The sequence below is a fragment of the Lasiosphaeria miniovina genome, assembly GCF_030549165.1.
Source record: "Lasiosphaeria miniovina strain SMH2392-1A chromosome Unknown B0T26scaffold_8, whole genome shotgun sequence".
In the NCBI taxonomy this organism is placed as follows: Eukaryota; Fungi; Ascomycota; class Sordariomycetes; order Sordariales; family Lasiosphaeriaceae; genus Lasiosphaeria; species Lasiosphaeria miniovina.
The window spans coordinates 2734815-2755174 of NW_026848227.1; the positions used below are offsets into that span (position 1 = coordinate 2734815).

The 20360-nt window shown below is 53.8% G+C and overlaps 10 protein-coding genes across 10 annotated transcripts; 5 read left to right on the forward strand and 5 right to left on the reverse strand.

The window, feature by feature from the left end:
• Positions 1-516: 516 nt before the first annotated feature.
• Positions 517-846, reverse strand: B0T26DRAFT_757201 (uncharacterized protein; the record flags this gene model as incomplete). The annotated part of the gene is made up of 1 exon (XM_060446219.1): positions 517-846. One exon carries the CDS (start codon positions 844-846, stop codon positions 517-519), a length of 330 nt encoding a protein of 109 aa, XP_060290540.1.
• A 2123-nt stretch (positions 847-2969) lies between these two features.
• On the forward strand, positions 2970-4135 carry B0T26DRAFT_864637 (uncharacterized protein; the record flags this gene model as incomplete). The annotated part of the gene is made up of 3 exons (XM_060447793.1): positions 2970-3108; positions 3177-3618; positions 3669-4135. 3 exons carry the CDS (start codon positions 2970-2972, stop codon positions 4015-4017), a joined length of 930 nt encoding a protein of 309 aa, XP_060290541.1. The 3' UTR covers positions 4018-4135.
• A 301-nt stretch (positions 4136-4436) lies between these two features.
• On the reverse strand, positions 4437-5165 carry B0T26DRAFT_681328 (uncharacterized protein; the record flags this gene model as incomplete). Its single annotated transcript, XM_060440626.1, has 4 exons — positions 4437-4451; positions 4549-4648; positions 4807-4996; positions 5102-5165. The coding sequence occupies 4 exons, from the start codon at positions 5163-5165 to the stop codon at positions 4437-4439; spliced, it is 369 nt and encodes a 122-aa protein (XP_060290542.1).
• Positions 5166-6324: 1159 nt separating this feature from the next.
• B0T26DRAFT_793670 (uncharacterized protein) lies at positions 6325-8028 on the forward strand. Its single transcript, XM_060446883.1, has 4 exons — positions 6325-6464; positions 6533-6927; positions 6972-7394; positions 7440-8028. Exons 2-4 carry the CDS (start codon positions 6735-6737, stop codon positions 7826-7828), a joined length of 1005 nt encoding a protein of 334 aa, XP_060290543.1. The 5' UTR covers positions 6325-6464; positions 6533-6734; the 3' UTR covers positions 7829-8028.
• Positions 8029-8566: 538 nt separating this feature from the next.
• B0T26DRAFT_681330 (uncharacterized protein) lies at positions 8567-9726 on the reverse strand (the record flags this gene model as incomplete). Its single annotated transcript, XM_060440627.1, has 5 exons — positions 8567-8683; positions 8808-8820; positions 8950-9006; positions 9188-9324; positions 9448-9726. The coding sequence occupies 5 exons, from the start codon at positions 9724-9726 to the stop codon at positions 8567-8569; spliced, it is 603 nt and encodes a 200-aa protein (XP_060290544.1).
• A 123-nt stretch (positions 9727-9849) lies between these two features.
• Positions 9850-10631, forward strand: B0T26DRAFT_623430 (ankyrin repeat-containing domain protein; the record flags this gene model as incomplete). The annotated part of the gene is made up of 2 exons (XM_060436115.1): positions 9850-9957; positions 10203-10631. Coding segments are annotated over 2 exons (537 nt in total), but the record flags the coding sequence as incomplete, so codon positions are not given.
• A 402-nt stretch (positions 10632-11033) lies between these two features.
• B0T26DRAFT_793698 (uncharacterized protein) lies at positions 11034-11882 on the forward strand (the record flags this gene model as incomplete). Its single annotated transcript, XM_060446884.1, has 2 exons — positions 11034-11438; positions 11716-11882. Coding segments are annotated over exons 1-2 (389 nt in total), but the record flags the coding sequence as incomplete, so codon positions are not given.
• Positions 11883-15277: 3395 nt separating this feature from the next.
• Positions 15278-15817, reverse strand: B0T26DRAFT_732264 (uncharacterized protein). Its single transcript, XM_060443100.1, has one exon. The coding sequence runs from the start codon at positions 15734-15736 to the stop codon at positions 15515-15517; it is 222 nt and encodes a 73-aa protein (XP_060290547.1). The 5' UTR covers positions 15737-15817; the 3' UTR covers positions 15278-15514.
• A 1234-nt stretch (positions 15818-17051) lies between these two features.
• On the reverse strand, positions 17052-17513 carry B0T26DRAFT_681333 (uncharacterized protein; the record flags this gene model as incomplete). Its single annotated transcript, XM_060440628.1, has 1 exon — positions 17052-17513. One exon carries the CDS (start codon positions 17511-17513, stop codon positions 17052-17054), a length of 462 nt encoding a protein of 153 aa, XP_060290548.1.
• Positions 17514-18342: 829 nt separating this feature from the next.
• On the forward strand, positions 18343-20260 carry B0T26DRAFT_732266 (uncharacterized protein). Its single transcript, XM_060443101.1, has 2 exons — positions 18343-18771; positions 18840-20260. The coding sequence occupies exons 1-2, from the start codon at positions 18429-18431 to the stop codon at positions 19802-19804; spliced, it is 1308 nt and encodes a 435-aa protein (XP_060290549.1). The 5' UTR covers positions 18343-18428; the 3' UTR covers positions 19805-20260.
• Positions 20261-20360: the final 100 nt, after the last annotated feature.

The window sequence follows — 20360 nt, forward strand, 5'->3', positions numbered from 1 at the left end:
CGACTTATCCCCTCACGACCCACGCTAGACCAGAAATGGCTTTTTTCGCTTGATTAGCTAGTAACCAAGCAACCACGGGCCCCCGCAAGCAACTTCGTCCTGAGTGGCCCAAAGTTGGGAAGAGCATCGCCTAGACTCTGAAATCCCTTGCGTGAAGCTTGCCAAGTTCTTACATTAGCTCCGTTCAGTCTGTGGCACCAAAGATGGCAGAAGTAGCTTGCCATTCCCCAACGAGAATGTACTGACCATCGGTTACAGGCCGGATAAGCGTAGGTAAGGGCCCGCCGCGCAGGACGCCCACTATATCGTGGGCCTGCATGGACGCCGGGCCTAGCCAATCCGGCAAAATAGTCTCTGTCGGTTAGCAATAAGTCCAGAGTCACTGTTCTCCAGAAAGCTTCCTCGTGGGAGCCTTCGCCCAAAATATTCCTTTGTCGGGTTATTTTCCGATTCTCTCTTCGGGAGAATCTCCCGCTAGCGATAAACGATATCTCGAAGCTGGGCCGCTCACCTCTCCTAGCCCGCAGCGAAGCTTGGACACGCGTCGCCTAACTTCTCAACCTGATCTACCGACACCCCTTCTATCTCTAACACAGTATCGTCCTCGAACAACCTCGGGACATTGCGGCCGGCATCATCACCGGCGGTGGTCTCGTCGAACACGGCCTCGTCTATTGGCCTCCCGAACCTGAGCCTCGTATTGAAACGCGGGACCTCGAGCGCAAACGCCGTCGATTCACCGAGGTAACCCCAGGAGGCTGACTTCCCCCCGCATGTCAACTTCGCAGACCTAGCCAGCACAATCTCCTGCACCGTCCACATCCACTTCCGCCACGCGTGATCCATCAGCTTGACCAGTCCACCCACGACTACCTGTGGTTATCGAGTCCGTGCACCATGCCTAGAGCGCGGAATAGCTACCTTTTGTCTATCTTTCCAGATAATAAAGAACCGTCTCCGTTAGCGATGCGCGCAGCCGTTGCGGGATCGAGTCGACCCATAGTGTCCGCGGCCTGTCGGAGAGTCGAAGCGCCTGGAGTGCGTCGTGGAGATTGGCACGTGTGAGGCCTGGTCGGCCGTCAATGAGGATGGTGTGACCGGGGGGGGGGGGGGGAGGGGTCAATTCCCCAGACGTGAGTTTCGTACTTGTAGGGTTGCGGTTTGTATCCAGGCTGAGCCACTTCAGGTGAGCACTCGGTAAGAGGTTTGGAGGAGAGGCCCCATGAGATTTACGTGGTGGTATCAGGGGATGGTAGCAGGGACAGGAGACGGATAGAATTGTCTGGAAAGGCGTGATGGCGCTGTGCCGCTGTTTCGGACGATCTATGGCCGAGGATGGTGTTTGCTTGAAATGTGCTAATTTGAATTGCAAGCAGGCGGCGTAAAAAGTCTAGAGCGGTGCTATCTTTAATTATCTAGTTCCCCAGCACCCAGCACGCAAAGGCCCTCGCAGCGTCAGCCACGATGCCGCGGTTCCAGAACTCTTCGCCGAGCAAGTAGCCGAGCAAGTAGCCGAGCTCGGTCGCGAGGGATCCTTTCCGCTGAAATGGCGGGTGCCGATGGAGCCAATAAAGGTGTCGATCTGGGGGTCGCAGATTGAACGAAAGCTATGGCCACGTTCTTGACGCTCGCATACTGGCACACCTACGCCCAGGTCCTTGAACACGTCGTAAATACAAAGCGGCAATAGTGCAAGACATTTGATTGCTTGGGCAATGGCATTATGCCGCCGTCACTTTGGTTTGCCAAGCCCTACTTCAGTTTGCATCGAGGCACCGACCTCTGCCTCAAGGACTCGCCTGCCGACACTATCAACCTCTCATATCTGCCTGAGTGACAAGCACAACAGAGCTTGGGTAGACCCGCATGGTTTAGATTAGCGACTTTCCAGGCCCAGCCCCGGTAGTCGGCATTGCAAAGTCCGGCTAGAAATGCAGCGGCTGGAATTTCGCACAATACCTGGGCGCCTTGGCCGGTAATGCATGGCCTTTGGCCGCTAAAACAGCTGGAGCATGCCTGCTAGCTTGCCAAGGCTCTATATGGGTTATATCCAAACAAACGGAGAGCTCGTGGCGCGCTGGTTTACTACTGGTGAGGTGCTAGGTGATGGGTGGCAGTGGACAGCCTCCAAATTGATATGAATATCCAAAGAGCAAGGCCCCTAATGTCGGATTCCTCGAGACAGCGTCACCACCCCATGAGCAGTAATACACTCGCCCAGTTGACATTTCTTGTCGTCGGGAGGTGTGTTTGAATGCAAGCAATGGAAGGAGCAGAAGTGCAGGGCCCAGGGATAACAGAGTGGCAGCATCTGTGGCCCCTTAACCCATGTCCCCGCGTTTCCGCATCGCCGGGTCCCTTTGGTTTTGGATTCGACCCGACTTTCCGATCACAGAAGTGGCATGATCGCGCATTAGCTTGTCATAGCGGTGAGCCCAACTGCTTACACATCCGGTCATCATTGGCCGTGCAACAGTCTTGTGGCGCCGCCATCTGAGCTCAATAGGTTTCGGAGGCGTTTCCGTTCAGTCAGTCCATGCTTCATTCTGTCGGCATTCTCCGCTTGTGGCTGAGTTTACGTCGTCAAGTTGACCTAGCTGGTGTCTAGCGCGGGCATGGGCCCTTGCGTGTGCATTGCATCCTTCTAGATGCGTCCAATCATAAAACTTGGGCACGCTTTGGGTGTGCCACAGAATTAGAATGGACAGGGCCGTGGTGGTTGGCAAAATTTTCTGGCTCTTGGCGGCGTGAAATGTTTAGAATTATCAGCGAGAGATTCTCTCCCGCTAGAAACAAAAGCGCATTAATCCCCCACGATTCCCGTCGCTAGCTTGTCGATCCCCAACCATAGATTTCGCCGTCGCCCCCACAGTTGTACTGCATTATTTACCATGTCCCCCCTGATCAAGTATGCGTCCTCGGTCGCGCTTACCCTTCAGGCGCGGGAGGTCATCCTTTATGCCATCACGATGTTCTTCTTGGCAGGGGTCGCCGTTGCCCTCCGCCTCTATACCCGCGGCATCATTCTCCGCGTTCTCGGGTGGGAGGATTGGTGCATATGCTTGGCATTAGTCTTCTCTGGTGGTAACACAATCGGCATGTGCCTCCGTAAGCAGCCTGCCTACCTGAACCGAAGTGGTCTGAACGCTAAAAAAGTGGGGCTGATGTTTTTGCAGAGGCAACAACGGCTCTTGGCAGACACATCTGGACCCTCACAAAGGAAGAAATGAGTTTCTTCCTCAAAGAGGTCTACTTCACTATCCTTGTTTACAACCTTGGTCTAGCCTTCGTCAAGCTGTCTATTCTTCTTTTGTACATTCGATTATTCGCCGCCGTCTATCTTCAAAGAACAATCTATATTGTCCTTGGAACTGTCGCCATCGTCAGCACCTGGGCCATTGGCTCCTCTGCATTTTTCTGCATTCCGGTCGCCGCTTTCTGGGACCCGCAAGTCACTGGAACTTGTCTCCGCAAAGAGCCTCGGTGGTACGCGGGTGCAGCACTCAACATCTTTACAGACATCATAATTCTCGCCCTTCCATTATTTATATTTCGGAGTCTCCGTATGCATATGAGACAAAAGATTGGCCTGTATTTCGTGTTCGCGCTGGGGTTCTTGTAGGGCCAGCCTCTCGCCCACTTCTAGGCAAGCTAACTGAGACCCATAGTGTCTGTATTGTTTCCATGCTGAGGTTTTCGTCGTTGGTGGTCGCAGCCAAGACGACCGATCCGACCGGTGACAACCCAGGTGTGGCCAAATGGTCCACAATTGAAATCAACACCGCCATCATCTGCGCCTGTCTTGTAACACTGAAGCCTCTCATATCCCGCTTCTTCCCCAAGCTACTTGGAAGTGATCATCCGGGTGGCGATGATGGCCGCCATGGAAACACTGATGTACGAAGTCCGCCTCCCACGGTAGGAGGTGGCAGCAACTGGAGGCTACGTCGCACGAGTGTCAGCAACTACCCTACTTTGGTTGGTACTAGCAGCACCGATGGGACCTTGCACGATTAAGCACACCCTCTGTGGCCGTCGCAAGAACCGTGTTGCGCGATTGAAGCCTCTACTGGAGGTTCCTTGATGCTAGGTTGCGATTGACAAAGGAGTTGGAGGTGAGCCAGCAACGGTGGTGGCCCGTTTGTTGTGGCCGGTTGGCCGTTGCTCATAATCGAAGCACACTCTACATGCGATGCTTTCCTTTATTACCGCACAGGGCTTCTATGTCGTAGAAGAGAAGAGGGGGACGGATCACAGGCCCGTGGCGGTGGCGGGGACGGTTGCGCGGACCGATGATCTCACGTTAGCTACAAGTTCATGGCACTGCCACACACTCGGTGGCTTAGATTTCGTGGAAACGAATCCGTTTCTTTAGATTAGCGGCATAGGCTCCCTCGGATAATATTTTCGGTAACGATCCGTCGCTGTCTTTGACCTTATGGGTGTCCAAACTGTTCAGTGTCTCGTTTCAGCTCAACAAACCACTTCAGCCATAGGAGGAACATGTCCCAAAGTCTCGAGGTACAGCACAACTGCATCAGTTCTTACTTTCCTGCCGTAGCCAGAGGATGGAGGCACCCATGAAATCTTGGCGCCGCAGTCACAGTAGATAAAGTGGCGGTCTTGGAAAAACAACTCTTCGCAGTCGCTACGCCGTAGGACAGCTTAAGAGGGCATATTTTAGAGCTTCTTCCGAATTCGATGCATGTGCCAGTAAAGATAGCTGACAGGTCATGCCCTTCCGGTACCACCGTATTCTGACTACCACCTTGATAGCGTTTTTCCTCAACATCTTTAGCGGCTTACGCCTTTCTCTTCTTTCCCTTGCCCTTGCCCTTACCAGTACCCTTCTTTCCTTTGCCCTTGCCCTTCTTTCCCTTCCCCTTCTTGGGCCCGCGAGCCTCGAGCTCAGGGGCATCCTTAAAGTCATTCTCAATTGCTACGGCACGCTCAACGAAGGAGGTCTCAGCGACAGAGCCGCCGGCCTCTCGCTTTTCTATATATTATGGTTTCGCTAGCCGGGCCAAATTTCGAAGAGAATTGAACCTAAGAGGCCAGTCACGAATGAGAGCATCACTTGAAGCCTGGAAGTCAGACCCACTAACATAGGCGGCGGCGAATTTGCCGAGGAGAAGGCCAGCGACAAGCGCCGGACGGAGGGCCATGGTGGAATGCATGGTTAATTGGGGTAACAACCTAAAAGATATGGATCGACAGCCCTCCGTGCTGAATGAATAGAGTGGGACTTGTGAAAGCTTGGCAAGTAGATCCGCTAGGAGATTCTCAATTCGTGATTCCGAGTGAATTCGATTCCGAGTGAATTCGATTTTCGTCCAGTCTGTGCGGGCGATGGCGTCGATCCCCCTTGCGCCTCTTATTCTTAGGCGTCGAACCAAAGCGGGTAACATGGCTGCATAGCGAGAGAATCACTTTATCACCCCGATTGGACTATTACACAAGATACCAATATAATAAAGGAACTAACTAAATAAAACCACTTAGAATCCGATTCCTTATCCATTTTTGCATCCTTTTAGCACGCACGAGAGTTATAAGTGAACTAACCCCGATTTGGCCACACCATACATTACATCAGGCCCAATCGCGCAACACGGTTCTTGCGACGGCCACAGAGGGGTGTACTTAATCGTGCAAGCCACATGTACTCACACCAATGGTTGATGGATCGCTTTTTGCCTTGTCCCAGAAAATCACCAATCAAAACAGACCAGTAGAAGTACTTGTGCAATCGCCACTATAGGGCCAAGACCCAATGGCTGCCGACCTCCGACGGGATGCTATCCAGAAACCACGGTTATTCCTTTGCAGTGGAGCGAAATCACCGCCAATTGCGGCACTTTGCCGCACCATGGTATGTGCTCACTTCGGTCGGGTTCGTCTGCGGGAGCTTGCCGCCAGTAGGCGTATCCTCATTTAATGATCACGCCTATGGAAAGCTCTGAGCTCCGAGACAATAGTCTATAGCATCTCAAATAGGTAACTATACAGAACATGATACAGTGGAGTCGTGCTTGTCTCACTCTGCCTGCTCTATACGAGACTCTATGCAAGGGCACACAGAGCAAAGGGAAGCTCTTCCTGTTAGCAGGTGCGTTATATTTTCACCCATGGCCCCCCACAACTGGCCATGATATTGCTGCGTTGGACGGTCATGAAATGCACATCGGTCCAATTAGATAGGCCTGAGAAGTTTTCTCACGTTGCACTGCATGTGCTGCTGGAGGCCTGTGCGTCGGGCCGCGACAACAAACCCGATCCCCAACCGGACTTCGCAGTTTTCAACCTTGATTTGCATCGCGTGAAGGTACAGCGAATTGCTCACCGTTAAGTATTCGATTTTTTCTCGAGATGGAACCAGTGGCATTGATAATCCTGGCTCTAATCCCATGTGTGGCTGGCGACTCAGGGGATGACTTCAACAACTTGTTCTCGGATTTGGCGCCGTAGGTCCCTCCCGTGGATTTTCTCGCAATGCCCGCCAGCCAAACTTTTCAACTGACCTGAATTGTAGACTTCTGGCATTATTTGGGGAGAGAGTCACCATGCAGTTTCTAAGCGAGTCGATAGTCTGGCTCGACAATATGATATTCGCACTGGCCCCCTTCGGAGTAGTGACGGCCATCGTCGCTGCCATCAGAGTTAGCGGACCGTCATAGCTTCGGGCCATTATTGGGAGGTCAAGGGAAAATTGCGCAGCCACCGAGGTTGAAATCATGACCTCAAGCTCAAACGAAGTCTGCGAGCTCTGGAACGGACAGGGGCTCGTCCGCGCTCTCGGAGAGGCCCCGATTCGGGAGTTCATATGTTTAACCCCTCGAGCGGAGCCTGATCTCGAATTGCCACCCAAAATGAAGGAGCTACGAGAAGCGCAAGACGACGGCTATCTCGAAGAATGCGACCTGAGAGGTAAGTCCTGATCAAAATCATCACACAGGATAAGCTTGACTGAGAATATACCCAACCAGGAAAAAAAGCCAATGCGACAAAATCGCCACTTTTTCATCGTATGACCGCAAGCCCCCCGGATTTCAATGATGACTACTCTACTTCGTCAGATGCCTCTCGCCGCTGTATCATTATCCGCAACACCGATTCGGCCGCGCCAAACCTGTCGCTGAACATTCGGAACCGGGCCGGAATAGGGGAGCATATCGCCATCGTCGTTGCTGCAGCCTTAATTCAACTGGGAGTAGTCTTTTATGCAGGGTTTGCAACGTATTACCCAACCATGGGGTATCCGAAGGATGGCCTTGCGGTGGCCGGATACGCCTTTCCTTGTGTGGTCACTGGCATTTTTATGTTAGTTGTCGGGATGTTTACCTCCGCCCACGTCGTTGACAGTGGCACGGTGGAGAAGGCATACAAGGTGAAAAGTGACTACGAACTTCGAATTGTTTGAGTTCGAAGGGGTGGAACAGTCAACGATCAGTCGTTCGGCTCCTTTGCGCTCTATCCACCAGAGCCAAGGAGCCTGATTCTCACGTCAATCCGAGCACCCCCAGACGTCAAGTTGAAGGCCAAAACAGTCGCGGCTACACTAGTAGCCCTATGCGGCTTTTTTATACAATTCGTGGGCCTCCGCGGCTCGCATTGGTCGATATTCGTCGCTCAGCTGGGAGCTACCATCATGGTCGGTTTGCGAGCTTGGATGCGTCGGGCCGCCTACGCTGCGAAGCCTTGCCGTTTGGCTCTTCCTCGCGGATATGAAATGGACTGGCTTGCGACTACTTTCGACAGCCTAGCAGGTGCACCATGGCGTAATGGTCTCACACGGCTCACGCCATGGAGCCGTTTGAACCATGGGTAAAGAACGACGTGATCAAGGCCTCGGAGAACGCGCTCATCGAGGAAGACAACGCGAACTCCGACGCGGCCCTGAGACGCATGTAGATCAGAATAGGTCTTGGTACACTCGCGAACTGGCGTAGACCCGCATCTGCCGAGGCCTACTGCCTTGCGAAGGCAATAGAAATCGCTTTAAACTTTACGGGCGTCTCTGGAAACAAAATCAAAAGAATTCCTTGGCCCTCACGACCAGAACGGTCAAAAATTCACCTATCCACTTTACGTGGTCGCCGTCCGGCAGATGGGAGATCTCGACAGATGAAACCGACGCAGCATTATCACTCTCTCTTTTCGCCGTCGATTCGCGAGAAAGGGTCACATATCGGCTACCAAGGAAGAGCCGAAGCACATTTCTAGACGAAATTGGGCCGCGCCTTCCCACTACCGAGACAAAGCACAGTCTGCGAATACTTGGTCGATACACCCTCTCCCTGGCGTGTAATCTCTTCTGGTGGCCCCCCGTGGGGTGCTCGAACCTTCTGGTAGTAGAGTCTCTCCAGCAGGAGAGTGAATCAACAGAGACGGTCTTGCCTCACAGGGTCATTGGCTTTGAGCTGAACTCTTCCCGACTTGCAGACCCGGATGCTATTACGTATCAAACGCAAACACTCAACCGCACGATGAGAGTCCGAGGAAGGGGTGGACTCCTAGAAAAAAAAGCCGATATATTGCAAAACGCATGGATGCGCCTCTGCACTCTCTATACGCCCTTGATATCCTTTCGCATTTCTTCAAGAACATAGTAGAAGACTACCAATTCGAAAACCGCTTCACGAACAAGGCCACCATCCGACGCTAGAAGGCGGTGATCCCGAACCTGATCAACCATAGCAGCATTTCAAGCTTCAAAACGAAGAGATCTCAGACCTAGCCTGAGGTATCCACAGCACTGGGTTGGGAAGCCTGGATGATATTTTTCTGACTCTCATCTCGGCGCTCACCATGACAGACAAACTATTATTACCGAGCGCCGTCATCAGCATGGCAAGGCAGCAAGCGAAAGAGCAATTCAGCCTCGGAGTGTTTTTCGGCGCGAGAAAGTCAATCTCATGGCTCTTGTTTCATACTAACCACGAAGCTCACCCCGCTGTGCTCGCCTTGGTGCTGGAATACCTGATATACGTATCGAATTCCATTGAGCTGGGGAAAATCAGAAATGTACCCCCAACGCGAAGTATTCGGATCTGCGGTCAGCGAGGAAGATACTCCTACGCGTTGTGACCGATTACTGCGAGGTGTTTCAAGGGCGACCTAGCTCTGTTCGAAGCCCTCCTTACGAAACAAAACCGGCTGTGGAATCGTGTTGTCGGGGATATCCTACACTTGCCATCGGTAGAAATTACCGATGAGCAGCTCAAAATGCTTCGGTTTTGTAAACTGCACCGGATGATATACGAAGGCTCCACCAATGACATTGCAGCCGAAGTTGACCGCTATGGTGCCAACATTCGTGATATTCTGGACTGGGTGCCCCTGCATTGGGCTGCGGCTTTCGGAGACCAGGAAAGCGTTCGCGTGCTACTCTCTCGGGAAGCTGACCCCCGTGCGCGAAACCTGGTGGAGCGGACACCATTGCATTACATTTGCGGTCGCGACGATGCCGGAGCGGTCAACTTGATCGGCCCGCTTCTTGAATATGGCGCGGATCTTAACGCCAGAGGAATCGACGGGATGACACCGGTACATATCGCGGCGAAGGCTGGTCAGCTGGAGATATTGGAAGTACTCATGGGCGCCGGTGCCAGCGTTGACGTTCAGGATCAGGATGGAAATAGTCCACTCCATTGGGCTGCATTTGGTGGACACTTCAGCCTCGTTGAGACCCTGACTTCTGGCTCCAAAAGCAGTCCAAGAAACCATGGCGGGAGAAGTGCGCTTCACTTGGCCACGGTGGGTGGTCACACCGAGATCATGGATTTTTTTAGCGCTGCTGGCCAGTTCCATGTCGACGCAGCGGACTGGGCTGGTTGGACGGCTCTGCATATGGCAGCGGCTAGTGGACACGCTGGAGTCATCGATAAGCTAGTCAGAATGGGGGCCTCCGTTCAGGCAAAAACTCAAGAAGCTGAGACGCCGTTACACCTTGCCGCAGTTCACGGACACGAAGGTACCGTCAAGCCCTGTGTAAAAACGGGGCAGAGGTGGATGCGCTGGATGCGAGATCCCGCTCACCTCTCGTCGTCGCCACCAAAGAAGCCCATGCCAAAGTCATCAAATCGCTAATTGAACTCGGTGCCAATAAAGATGAGGTTGTGTTTGATAGAACATTACTACACGAGACGACTGAGTATGGAATGGGCCAGAAAGATGTCGTACTGGTGTTGCTGGAAGCAGAGATTAGCCCCAACGCGTTGGATGATCGCAAAGAGAGCCCTCTGCACTACGCCGGCGGTCACGGACATGCAAGCGCGGCTGAGATACTGATACAATTTGGCGCCAATCTCGAAGCAATGAACCACGAGGGCAAGACGCCGCTCAGCCTAGCCGCGCAGCATGGAGAGGAAGAAACGGTGGGTGTCTTGCTTCGACACAACGCAGACGTAAATGCAATGGGTATAAGAGGTCAAACACCTCTGTGCCTCGCCATTGGCAACGCAAATTTGGAAACCGTCAACGCACTCCTCGCGGCGGGGGCGGACGTCAACGCAACCGACTCCGAGAGCCAGAGTCCGCTCCACATAGCTGCTACGCGCGACATTGAGGACGGATATGAAATAGCCAAGCTTCTGCTCGAGGCTGGGGCTGATATGGAAGTACAGAACAAGTTGGGTAAGACACCGCTCTGGAGAGCGGTCAGCGAGGGGCAGGACGCCGTGGCGAACTTACTCATCGAACGTGGTGCCGAAATCGGACTAATAGGCCAAAGCTCAGGCCGGACACTGTTGCATCTAGCCGTCGAGCGTTACAGAGTTGAGATCGTTCAACGTCTGCTTCGCGTTGGAGCTAGAAAGGATGTGCAGGATGGAAATGGAAAAACACCCCTTGACATTGCTATTAAGATTGAGGAGGATGTAGCTATGTATCGGATATCGGATAGAAGCCCACTCGTTGCCGTTCTACGGGGCTGAATGGGGTTTGGCTGTCATTTCAATTTGCAGCACGCTTTTACAAAGAGGATTCCACAGTGAATTGTAGGTAATGAATCCGGAGGACAAGTAGTTCCGGTGTCAGCGTCGGAGGATAATACGATTAAGATCTGGGATATAGCTACAGGCAACTATACAGCGAAGCTCGAGGCACACCACGACTTGGTCTCCTCGGTCACGTTCTCCTAGGATTCAGAGATCCTCGCGTCGGCATCGCGCGATAAGACGATCAAGCTCTGGGACGTGGCAAAGGGCGGCTGCAGGATGACGCGCGGGACCTCGAGGGTTGTGCAGCGCCTTAGCTTTGATATAGATTGTTCTTATCTCCATACAAATGTCGGCATATACACAATATACAAACCGTCATTGTCGCCAACAGGTCTGTCGGCGACATCTATGCCGGCGTCTGTATCAATGGCAGCGCCTGGTCCCTTTCCGCAACACGTCAATCGTTGGAGGGACGGGTTTACCGAAGATAAGGCGTATGTAAGAGAAGGTAGGTACGCCTGATCAAGGTGGTCACAATGGGAGCAACAAGCAGGGCGAGCAATGACTGGTATTGGCGTAAGACTTCAACCTGGCCTGAGCTAAAGAGGTGTGCGAAGGCCATGGTCTATATACACGTGAAAGGGGTTACGAGTTTGCGCGGCCAGAGTGGTGGTGGCGATAGTGGCGATGGTGGCGAGGGTGGCCCTAGTGGCGGTGACCATGGTGGCTACGAGGGTGGTTTCCTTACACGTAGGTCACCTGGGACTCGCATAAGGTACTATGGCTGCCGCCGATATACCGACCGGGATGGTCGGATGCACAAGGGTCGACATTGGCTATCGGATGCCCGACCGGGCAGGTCTTCCTTTTAGCGTTCTCGCATTGCCCCAAAAAGCCAGGGTATTATGGTCAGCAGGTAATCTGCCAGGTCCGTGTCCTCCGTCTCCCCAATTCTAGCCTCGATACCTCTCTGCCAATAGAAACGGCGAACCACCATTATTTGCTTGCCATTAGGGCCTACCATTTCCAGGGAGCGGCAGCCATCGGTGAATGCTCCATACCCTCTTGTAGCAAATGCGACCTTGCCGGTGTCGGTGTAGTCGAAATGCACCTCTCGGTCGTTCAAGTCTTGCGTCGCCGTGATTGCTGAGCGCAGCGCGGACGACCGTATGGAGAAAGTATGGGAGCTCAACCTGTCGGTTTCGATGGTCCAATTATTTGTCGAGAAGACAGTACTTTGATATGACTTGTACATTTCCCATGTGCTAGGGGGCCAGAGAAACTGCGCAGTTCGGGATCGCTTGAGTTCAAGAACTTGATCACTCCAGACGACGTCCCTGTGAGGGGACATCTGGCGCACGAGCGGTCGTATTTGACCCCTAAAATGATTAGCGACGTTTGCTTTGACAAAGAAGATGACGAACCGTAGCTCAGGAGAACTCTATATCGAGAGTTCTGGACAGACGGAAGCACTTGGCCTTCCAGCAGAGGAGGTGCCTTCCACCAGCTGTGGCATCGGTCAACTAACGCTACAGTAAAGAAAAACAAGGGGGGCAGAAGGGGTGGCGCAATAATGTGTACACTCACTAGACAAGGAGTCCAATGTCGAGGACTAAAAAAGCTACCAGTGCAAGGCCGGCGTGAGCGTTCTTGGGTTTCTCATATGCCCAGACCGCTAAGCTGATAAGTATAATTGCCAGCCAGAAAAGGAGCGTCGCCATCGACGCAGTATCGTAATCTCCCCAATCTCCCCGACCGGCCAGAAATCCTGTAATAAGCAACAGAAGGGGCAATATCATGGACATCGGAATAGTCAGTAGAAATAGAACGAGAAAGGCCAAGAAACAGACGTCCATCGTGAATGCAGTGTGTTGAAGAGGGCTATTCCGAGGAAGGCGCAATATCGATGGTAGAAGGCTCTTGCCGATGTTCTCTAAGCACGCTCTTACAGAGAAGTGCTTCAGTTTATAGCAGCCGTAGCATTGAGTTATGCTGGATCAGCGGCAAGGCAGATTAGGAGGCTGTTGGAAGCCAGGGTGGTTGAGCGAGCTATGCGGCGCATGGAAGGCAAACTCCTGACGTGTTTGCCCACGGAAAAGCTCGCCTGTTCGCCGCTCATCCCCTAGTCTCGGCTTGCCGGAAAGTAGAGCAGCTGAGGCAACCTAACCCGGCAAGGCAACCTAACCCGGGCAAGGCAACCTAACCCGGGCAAGGCAACCTAACCCGGGCAAGGCAACCTAACCTAGGCACTTAGTCCGCCGTCCCACTTGACATTCGCGACAGAAGTGAGCGGATTTGATGACCGAGGCTTAGCCGTCTCGCTCTAGCTAAAGCGAAGACAACGAATCACCTGTTGTGACGCGTGGTCCCAGGCCCGGCGTCAGCCCCTTCATCCTGCGGCGTGACTCGCCGCATAGCCGGGGAGGTCATGTCATATTGAGTCCGCCTCGTCACCTCCGCAGTTGGGCCCGCGCTGCGACCTTCCCTCAGGCTCTTCCCGGTTGGATCGCCCGCAACCGAGGCCTCATCGTCGTGTCGGCTCAGCCCTCGCGAGCCGCCCGCAGAACCTCTGAGGCTACGGCATGTCTAGCCCCCCGTCCCCTTTGCAGTTGGGCCCGGACGGCGACCTTCCCTCGAGGGTCCTTCCTGGTTGGATCGCCCCTGACCGAGTTTCATCGTCGTGGTTGGCTCAGCCCCCGCGAGCCGCCCGCTAAACGCAGAGGCCACGGCAAGTCGAGTCCGCCTCATCCCCTCCCTAGTTGGGCCTGCGACGAAACCTTCCCTCGAGGGCTCTCCTAGTTAGATTACGGTCAGCACGGTAGAGCGGTCAGTACGCTCGAGAGCACACTGACCGTTCTAGGCACACTGACCGCACTGATCACCAGGTGGGGCCCTGGTCATGTAAACCAAGCACGCTGATTGGTTAATCACAGTTCTATATAGGAAGCTTGCAGAACGCCCTCTGTGAGGAACGGTTCTGCAGCTATCAATGCATATGGTTGAGCATATAATGGTGCATGCGTGAAAGAAGGTCTTTCGCAATCTGTGCTTCAATTGATACTCCTTGCCTTTGTTTGCTCCCGGGGAGTGATCCTCACTGCAGTTGTGCACCCCACCCCCCTAGCAATCCCAGGCGAGGCCTGGCTCCGTGGGACCCGTTGTCTCAGATTGTAACACTAGCGTTTGTAAGTATTGCCCTGAGGCGGGATCCTAGATCTTGATGGTTTGGTCGTCTGAACCCGATACGAGCCGCTGGCCATCTAGTGAGAAGGTAACTGACCCAACCCAGTGGCTGTGGCTTCCAGCGTTTGCAAGTATTGCCCTAAGGCGGGATCCCAGATCTTGATGGTTTGGTCGTCTGAACCCGATGCGAGCTGCTGGCCATCTGGTGAGAAGGTAACTGACTGAACCCAGTCGTTATGGCCTTCTAGCGTTTACAGGCATGTATTCTAGTCCGCTTCTAATATTGGCTTCGTACTAATCTAGCTAGGCTCTTCCGCCTTAAATTTCTTCTTCACTAGACTGGAAGTTGGTGCAAATAAGAGGGCTAATATATACGCTTGGAGAGGAGCTTGCTCTATTATCCATCTGTTAGAGAGAGCGAACCGATATATATCTCGAACGAAGGCCGTTAGCTGCCTCTATTTAGTATGCCCCTGCATCTCTATTAGTATAGTTCTCTAACGGTAATAGGTTATACGTATAAGTAGGAGCTTAAGCTATCTCATGGCAATAACACCCTCCGACATAGCTTGGAGTAGGCTAAGAGCTTTGAGCCAATAAAGGTACTTCTGCTCAAGGAAGGTCTAGATCGCATATAGTATATTACATTGTAGAGCGCCTTTATCGGAAATCGAGTCGCGGAGATGGTCAACTCAGAAGACGCATGAGTACCGTACTATGGCTAGTGGGTCTGAAGATAGCGTTTGAACCTTACCGATTGGGAATCCCGGTATCTCCAAACCGTACATATCGCGTCGCAATACTACGGACATCCCACTAAGCGACCTTAAGAAGATGTTATGGTGTACATCCTCTACTCCCAGAAGGAAGACCTAGTTAAAGGGGCCTTGAGGAGCTTGCTGCGTGCCCCTGCCGAGTAGAAAGTCCGTAGCTGATTGATGGATTAAGTAGATTTGGTTGTCTCGGACTGTGAGAAACGGCCTACATCTAACCACGATTCTCTTCACATTCTGTTTCGGTAATCCAGATAAGGCGCCGATTTCGGCCAAGTGAAGCGGCCGGTATGTTACCGTCGCTGTCGATAGTATACGCCGGCAGAGTTCCGAATCCCGTCCGTGCCGCTTGACCTCATTCAACATACAATCGTACAACCCGTCCAGGCCAGGCGGCGCTTCTTCGACAATTTGTAAAACATGCCAGCTCTCAACATCCTCTTTGCTAAGTTCCTGTACGACGAGGGCCACCCAGAGGAACGTGCCGTTTGCCTTGTCGCGCAAAATATCCCGCACTCGATCTTTTAGTAGGGCCCCATCTTCTAGTAGCGCATCATCCTGAAGCGGCTCGAGGTTGGATAACTTGTCATCGATATACATATTGACGGCGTGAGACACCTACATCGCATTTGCCTTCAGCTCAAGACTAAGTCTCGTCCGCCTATCATTAGATCTCAGCTTTCTTTCGATGGTGATCTGGTTCCGGCTTGATAACAGACATTTCACCCGGTCGGACGATATGCGGATGACAAAGTCTAGAAGCTTCGGCGGGTTGACAACGCATTCGTCAAGGGCGTTAACGACCAGGTAGGTTGCCTTCAGATTCGGATCTTCAAGCATTTCCCCAAAAATATCCGATAAGGTAACCCACGCATTTACATTGGAAAGTGATCTCCCCGCGTCGATATATCCCCAAATATGAGAGAGGAGACGTGGTTGCTAGTAGGTAAGGAGGTAGATCAAGCCACGTAGTACGGCAGTTGCGTTATTGATACGTGAGTCGGTAGCTTGACAGAAGAAATAAGCTAAGTTGTGGCAGCACCCTTCAGCAATAATAGACTGTTCTAGCTCGTTGATGGTGCCGCAGAGCAACATGGTTTTGCCTTTGCCGGGATCACCTTTGATCTAGAGAAGACGGCTCTCCGGCCGGTCATGCCATCGGCGAAAGTCGGGGCTGACGAGAACCCAGCGGTACGCATTGACAAGTAGTCCACCCTTTGCCTCCTGGATGCGGCTTTTCGTCAAGGCGTGGATCGGTGGAATAAGTCAAAAATGTCGTAAAGGGGCGCGCGGGGAGATTGACCACTGCAGCAACGGGTGGGTGGGATTGCTCGGCTCGTAAACCGAAACAATGTTCTTGGAAGCCATAGGTATGCAGAAGCAGTCAAAATGAGGGTATCCGCAGTGTGTGTATTGATTGATGTGTGGAAGAGAGAAAAGCCTCGCAGGCAGGTCGGGGACCTGTGTTTACCCTGTGGAAAAGGCGGCCTAATTAGGTGCTGGCACCCGAGCCAGGCCGAAAGTGGCATGGCTTTTCTGACAAATGTCCTATTTTCTATTTTTGTCTTTCTGACATGTTGCGGCCAATCAGGTCCCTTTCCGGCCCTTCCGATCCCTGCCAACGTGTCGGCTCCCGAGGCATTCCAAAGCAACAAACAAGCTTTTTACTTTGTGCCGCATGCATACGCGGTGACGGGTTCAGGGGTATGAATCTGGATCACCATCGTCCATCGTCATCTTGCGAGATTTTATCACTGGAATCGACTACGGGATTTCATGTGTTAGCCTGTGAATAGCACTCAAAGAGACTGCCGTGAGACGACGTTTTATTACCATCGGTCCTGCCGATTGTTTCAGGGGCTCTTCAAGAGGTAAGCTATGTAGGTAGGTATGTAACAAGGCACTTTCAAACAACACAACTTTGCCCAGCTCCCAGGGTGTCCAGCACATGCCCCTTGACATCATCCCCCCATCTCCCCTTCAAATCAGCTGTTTGCTCTGGCCAGCGGGCAAACCAGAGCCCGGCTCCGTATCGACCCCATTTTCCCGAAGGAAGAAGAAGGGGGGAGAGAGAAAATGGACGGAAGAAAAGAAAGGAAAAAGTCTGGTGATTTGCAACGCGGACAACGTGATATTCTGGTAATGGTTCCGGTGCTCACTTGTCCGTGGCGGGCGTGTGCGGCCGCGACGGCGCCGGGGTGGGCGGGTTCGAGGGCAGCTGCAAGCCGGCTTTGACCTCTTTGTCGACTTCGACGCGCTTGAGCTGGGCGGTGGCCATGGCATTCTTCACCCGCCCGCGCTCCGAGATGGTGACGAGCTCGAAGGTGACCTGCTCGGCGTCGGGCGGCGCCTTGTCGTCAAAATGGCCGACGGCAGAGCCGTGCTTGGGCGTCTTGCTGAGCTGGCGCCCGAGCGCCGCCACGAGCGCCGCCACTTGCTTCGAGTTCTCGGGGTCGTAGATGATGGGGATGGCGGGCACCTGCTTCTTGGCCGCCTTGAGCCCCGCCACATGTGGCCACGTGCGGTAGAGCGCCGAGACCTCCTGGCTCTGCTGGCTCGAAGAGGCCGTCGGCACGGTCTTAGCCAGGACATTTTTTCGGAGCGATGTCTCTGCCATGATGGCGGCTTCAGTACGTGCGTGAGGACAAGGGACTGGGGAGGGAAGCTGGGAAATATGGGTGGGTAGCTGTGTTGTTTCGAGCCGAGGGGCGGCCAAGGATAATTATATATAATTATTTTGCCGGCGCCAGGGTCAAGACATGTCATAATTTCGATGCCTTGGAGCGTAGGTCCAGGCCCAGGCTGAGGCGGGCGTAGCAGCTACAGACGGGGCAAAAAAGCAGCACAAGAAATCACCGATGGGGAGGCGCACGCGGTCAGCCGGAATGTTCGGGGGCCCCTGAGTCTTTGCCATGCTGACACTGACATCCCCCCCGCCCCGCCCCGCCCCGCCGTCTTGTACGACCCGACATGACCCTCCCTCGCCGCTAGCTCCGAACCATGTTGGCCTGTGCCCTTGCTATTTTGGGTGCAACGCTGCCAGGCAGGCCAAAACAGGTCATCGGCTGAGACGAGGCAGATTTGCCGATTCGCGTATTCGTAAAGCCTTTGCAAACATGCGTCGGGCGCCGATCCACATGTCTCGATGCTGAGACCGACTGCGCCGTGTCCCGAGGCGGCGCAACACGCCTGTTCGTTTCACTCTCCAAGAATCCGTAATCATGCCATCGCCGTGATGGCCTCGCCGAGCTGCTCGCTCGCTGGGCGGGTCTCGTCTGCCGCATTTGTTGGGCCCACGAGGCGTGACGATGACGAGCCAACAACACCGGGGCTGCGCATCATTGGAGTCTTCCAACCAAGTTGGAACAGTTCAAGCCGGCTCATTGACCGTCGAGTAATTATATATCACAACATGTGTCCCTCACCAAGTCACGGCCTCGTCGGTCCAACAAAGCGTCGTGCACATTTCATCTTCCCTCGCATATTATTCTCTATCCAGTTGACCGATTAATTACCGCAACAATCATCCACAATGGCGTCCCCGATTCCTCTGTGGGGCAGTGAGCACGAGCTCCTCCTCGAACTCAAGGCGGACCGCGTCGACGAACTCCGACAGTTTGCCTTTCAGCATGAAGGCAAGCCGCTTCCACAGCCCTGGCAGGGCTGGGACTTTGATATCACAACCGATGCCAACGAGAGCGTTGCCGACGTCAAGGACAAAAAGGTCAGCCAGCGCAATCGGCTCCACCGCGCTGTCAAGAACCTTCTGGGTGAAGCCGGAGTCACCATGGATGACGGCGTGATCGAGTTTGGTGGTTGGTCAGTCGTGGATGACGAGTCTCTGGACGAGGCGCAGGCGCCGTCCAAGCACTACTGTAAGTTGGCCGAACTGGTCCCAGCCACGCAGATCAGCTCGAACTGACCAATTTTTTTTTGGTGAAAGGGCGCATCGAGATCGTTTCCCGCCCCATCAGAGCCGACGAGGACTGGAAGGAAGAGGTGCAGCTTGTGTACGAGACGCTGAGCGAATACTTCAATATCAGGGTCAACAACTCGTGCTCCATGCACGTCCACGTCACGCCAGGCACGAGCACCGTCTACCCCTACTACACCAAGGAGCAGATCGCCGACGTGGCCTGCGGCACGTGCTACTGGGAGAATCCGCTGCACACCATCATGCCCAAGGACCGCAAGGAGAATCCCTACGCCGTGGCCAACACGACGCACATCCCTAACCTCATGAAGCGCTACGGCGAGTTCTACGCCGCCGGCTCGACTAAGAAGTGGGCCCACGTGTTCGGGCCCTTCCTGACGGCCAGGACCCGGTCGGTGCTGCACGTCGTCGACCTCATGTACGGCAACAAGGACCGCGTCACGCCGCCCAAGAAGGAGCACCCCAATGACTACAACAAGTACATGTCGACCAACTTCTGCAACATCCAGGCCACGTGCGGCACCGTCGAGTTCCGCCGCCAGGGGGGCGCCAGCTCGCACGAGCAGGCTAACAAGCAGATCATCTTCGCGCTCGCTATGCACGTCAGCATGCTGCAAGAGAACTGGACGACTAAGGGCGGCCTCAACGCCAAGCCGACGCCGCAGGACTTCATCAACGAGCTGATGGCGGGCATGACCCGGCTGCCCACGCAGAGCCGCCACGAGGGCTTCAAGGCCTGGCTCGACGGCATGCTCACCGCCAACCGCAGCGCGATCCCCGGCAAGCTGTCCGACACCGAGGTCGCGAAGATCAACAAAATCCAGCAGAAGCACCTGTACATCCCGAGCGCCTTTGCCACGACCGGCATCCACTCACGCCCCGGCACGCCCGTGCAGCCCGGCAGCCCCCTGCAGGCCCCCGCCCAGTGGCCCATTGACATCGAGCTCGATCCCTGGGCCGGCTATCAGTCTTGAGCTGGCTTATTTCATGATCTGCCAACGGCAGGTTCCATTCGGGTTTTCTTTTCTTCATATTGACACGCACCGCCCAGACTGGCTCCGGGGGGGGGCGTGCTTGTTCTCTCTGTCAAGACCTGTCCTATTCATGGAGTTGCTTGCTGCAGGTGTGCACATGATTAGTGTCAAAAGGGGGGTGGCGGTGAAACAGGGGTCGTGTTGACACGGCTCAGGGGACAGAACAGCGGAAAGGTTGAATTATTCTGAGCCGAGATTTTTTCTCATCCCCTGGTGGGCGGGACAAGGAAGAATCTAGCCTAGGTCACACAAGCTCGATCAGATACTATACATATTCAAGATAGGTCTGGCACTTATCAACTCATTGCAAGGTCACCCAACGTCCAACTGACATGGCTCGGGTTGCGCCATTGTTTCTCTAGTTGCTGTGCCCTTAATTCTCAAACTTTTAGCTAATACAGCCCTCACTCTTTCCTCCTTTTTTTTTTGGAATGGGGTTGTGCATAAACATTCCAATCACGTATCTTTCTCAATGATTTCAAGTCATTGCCGGGGC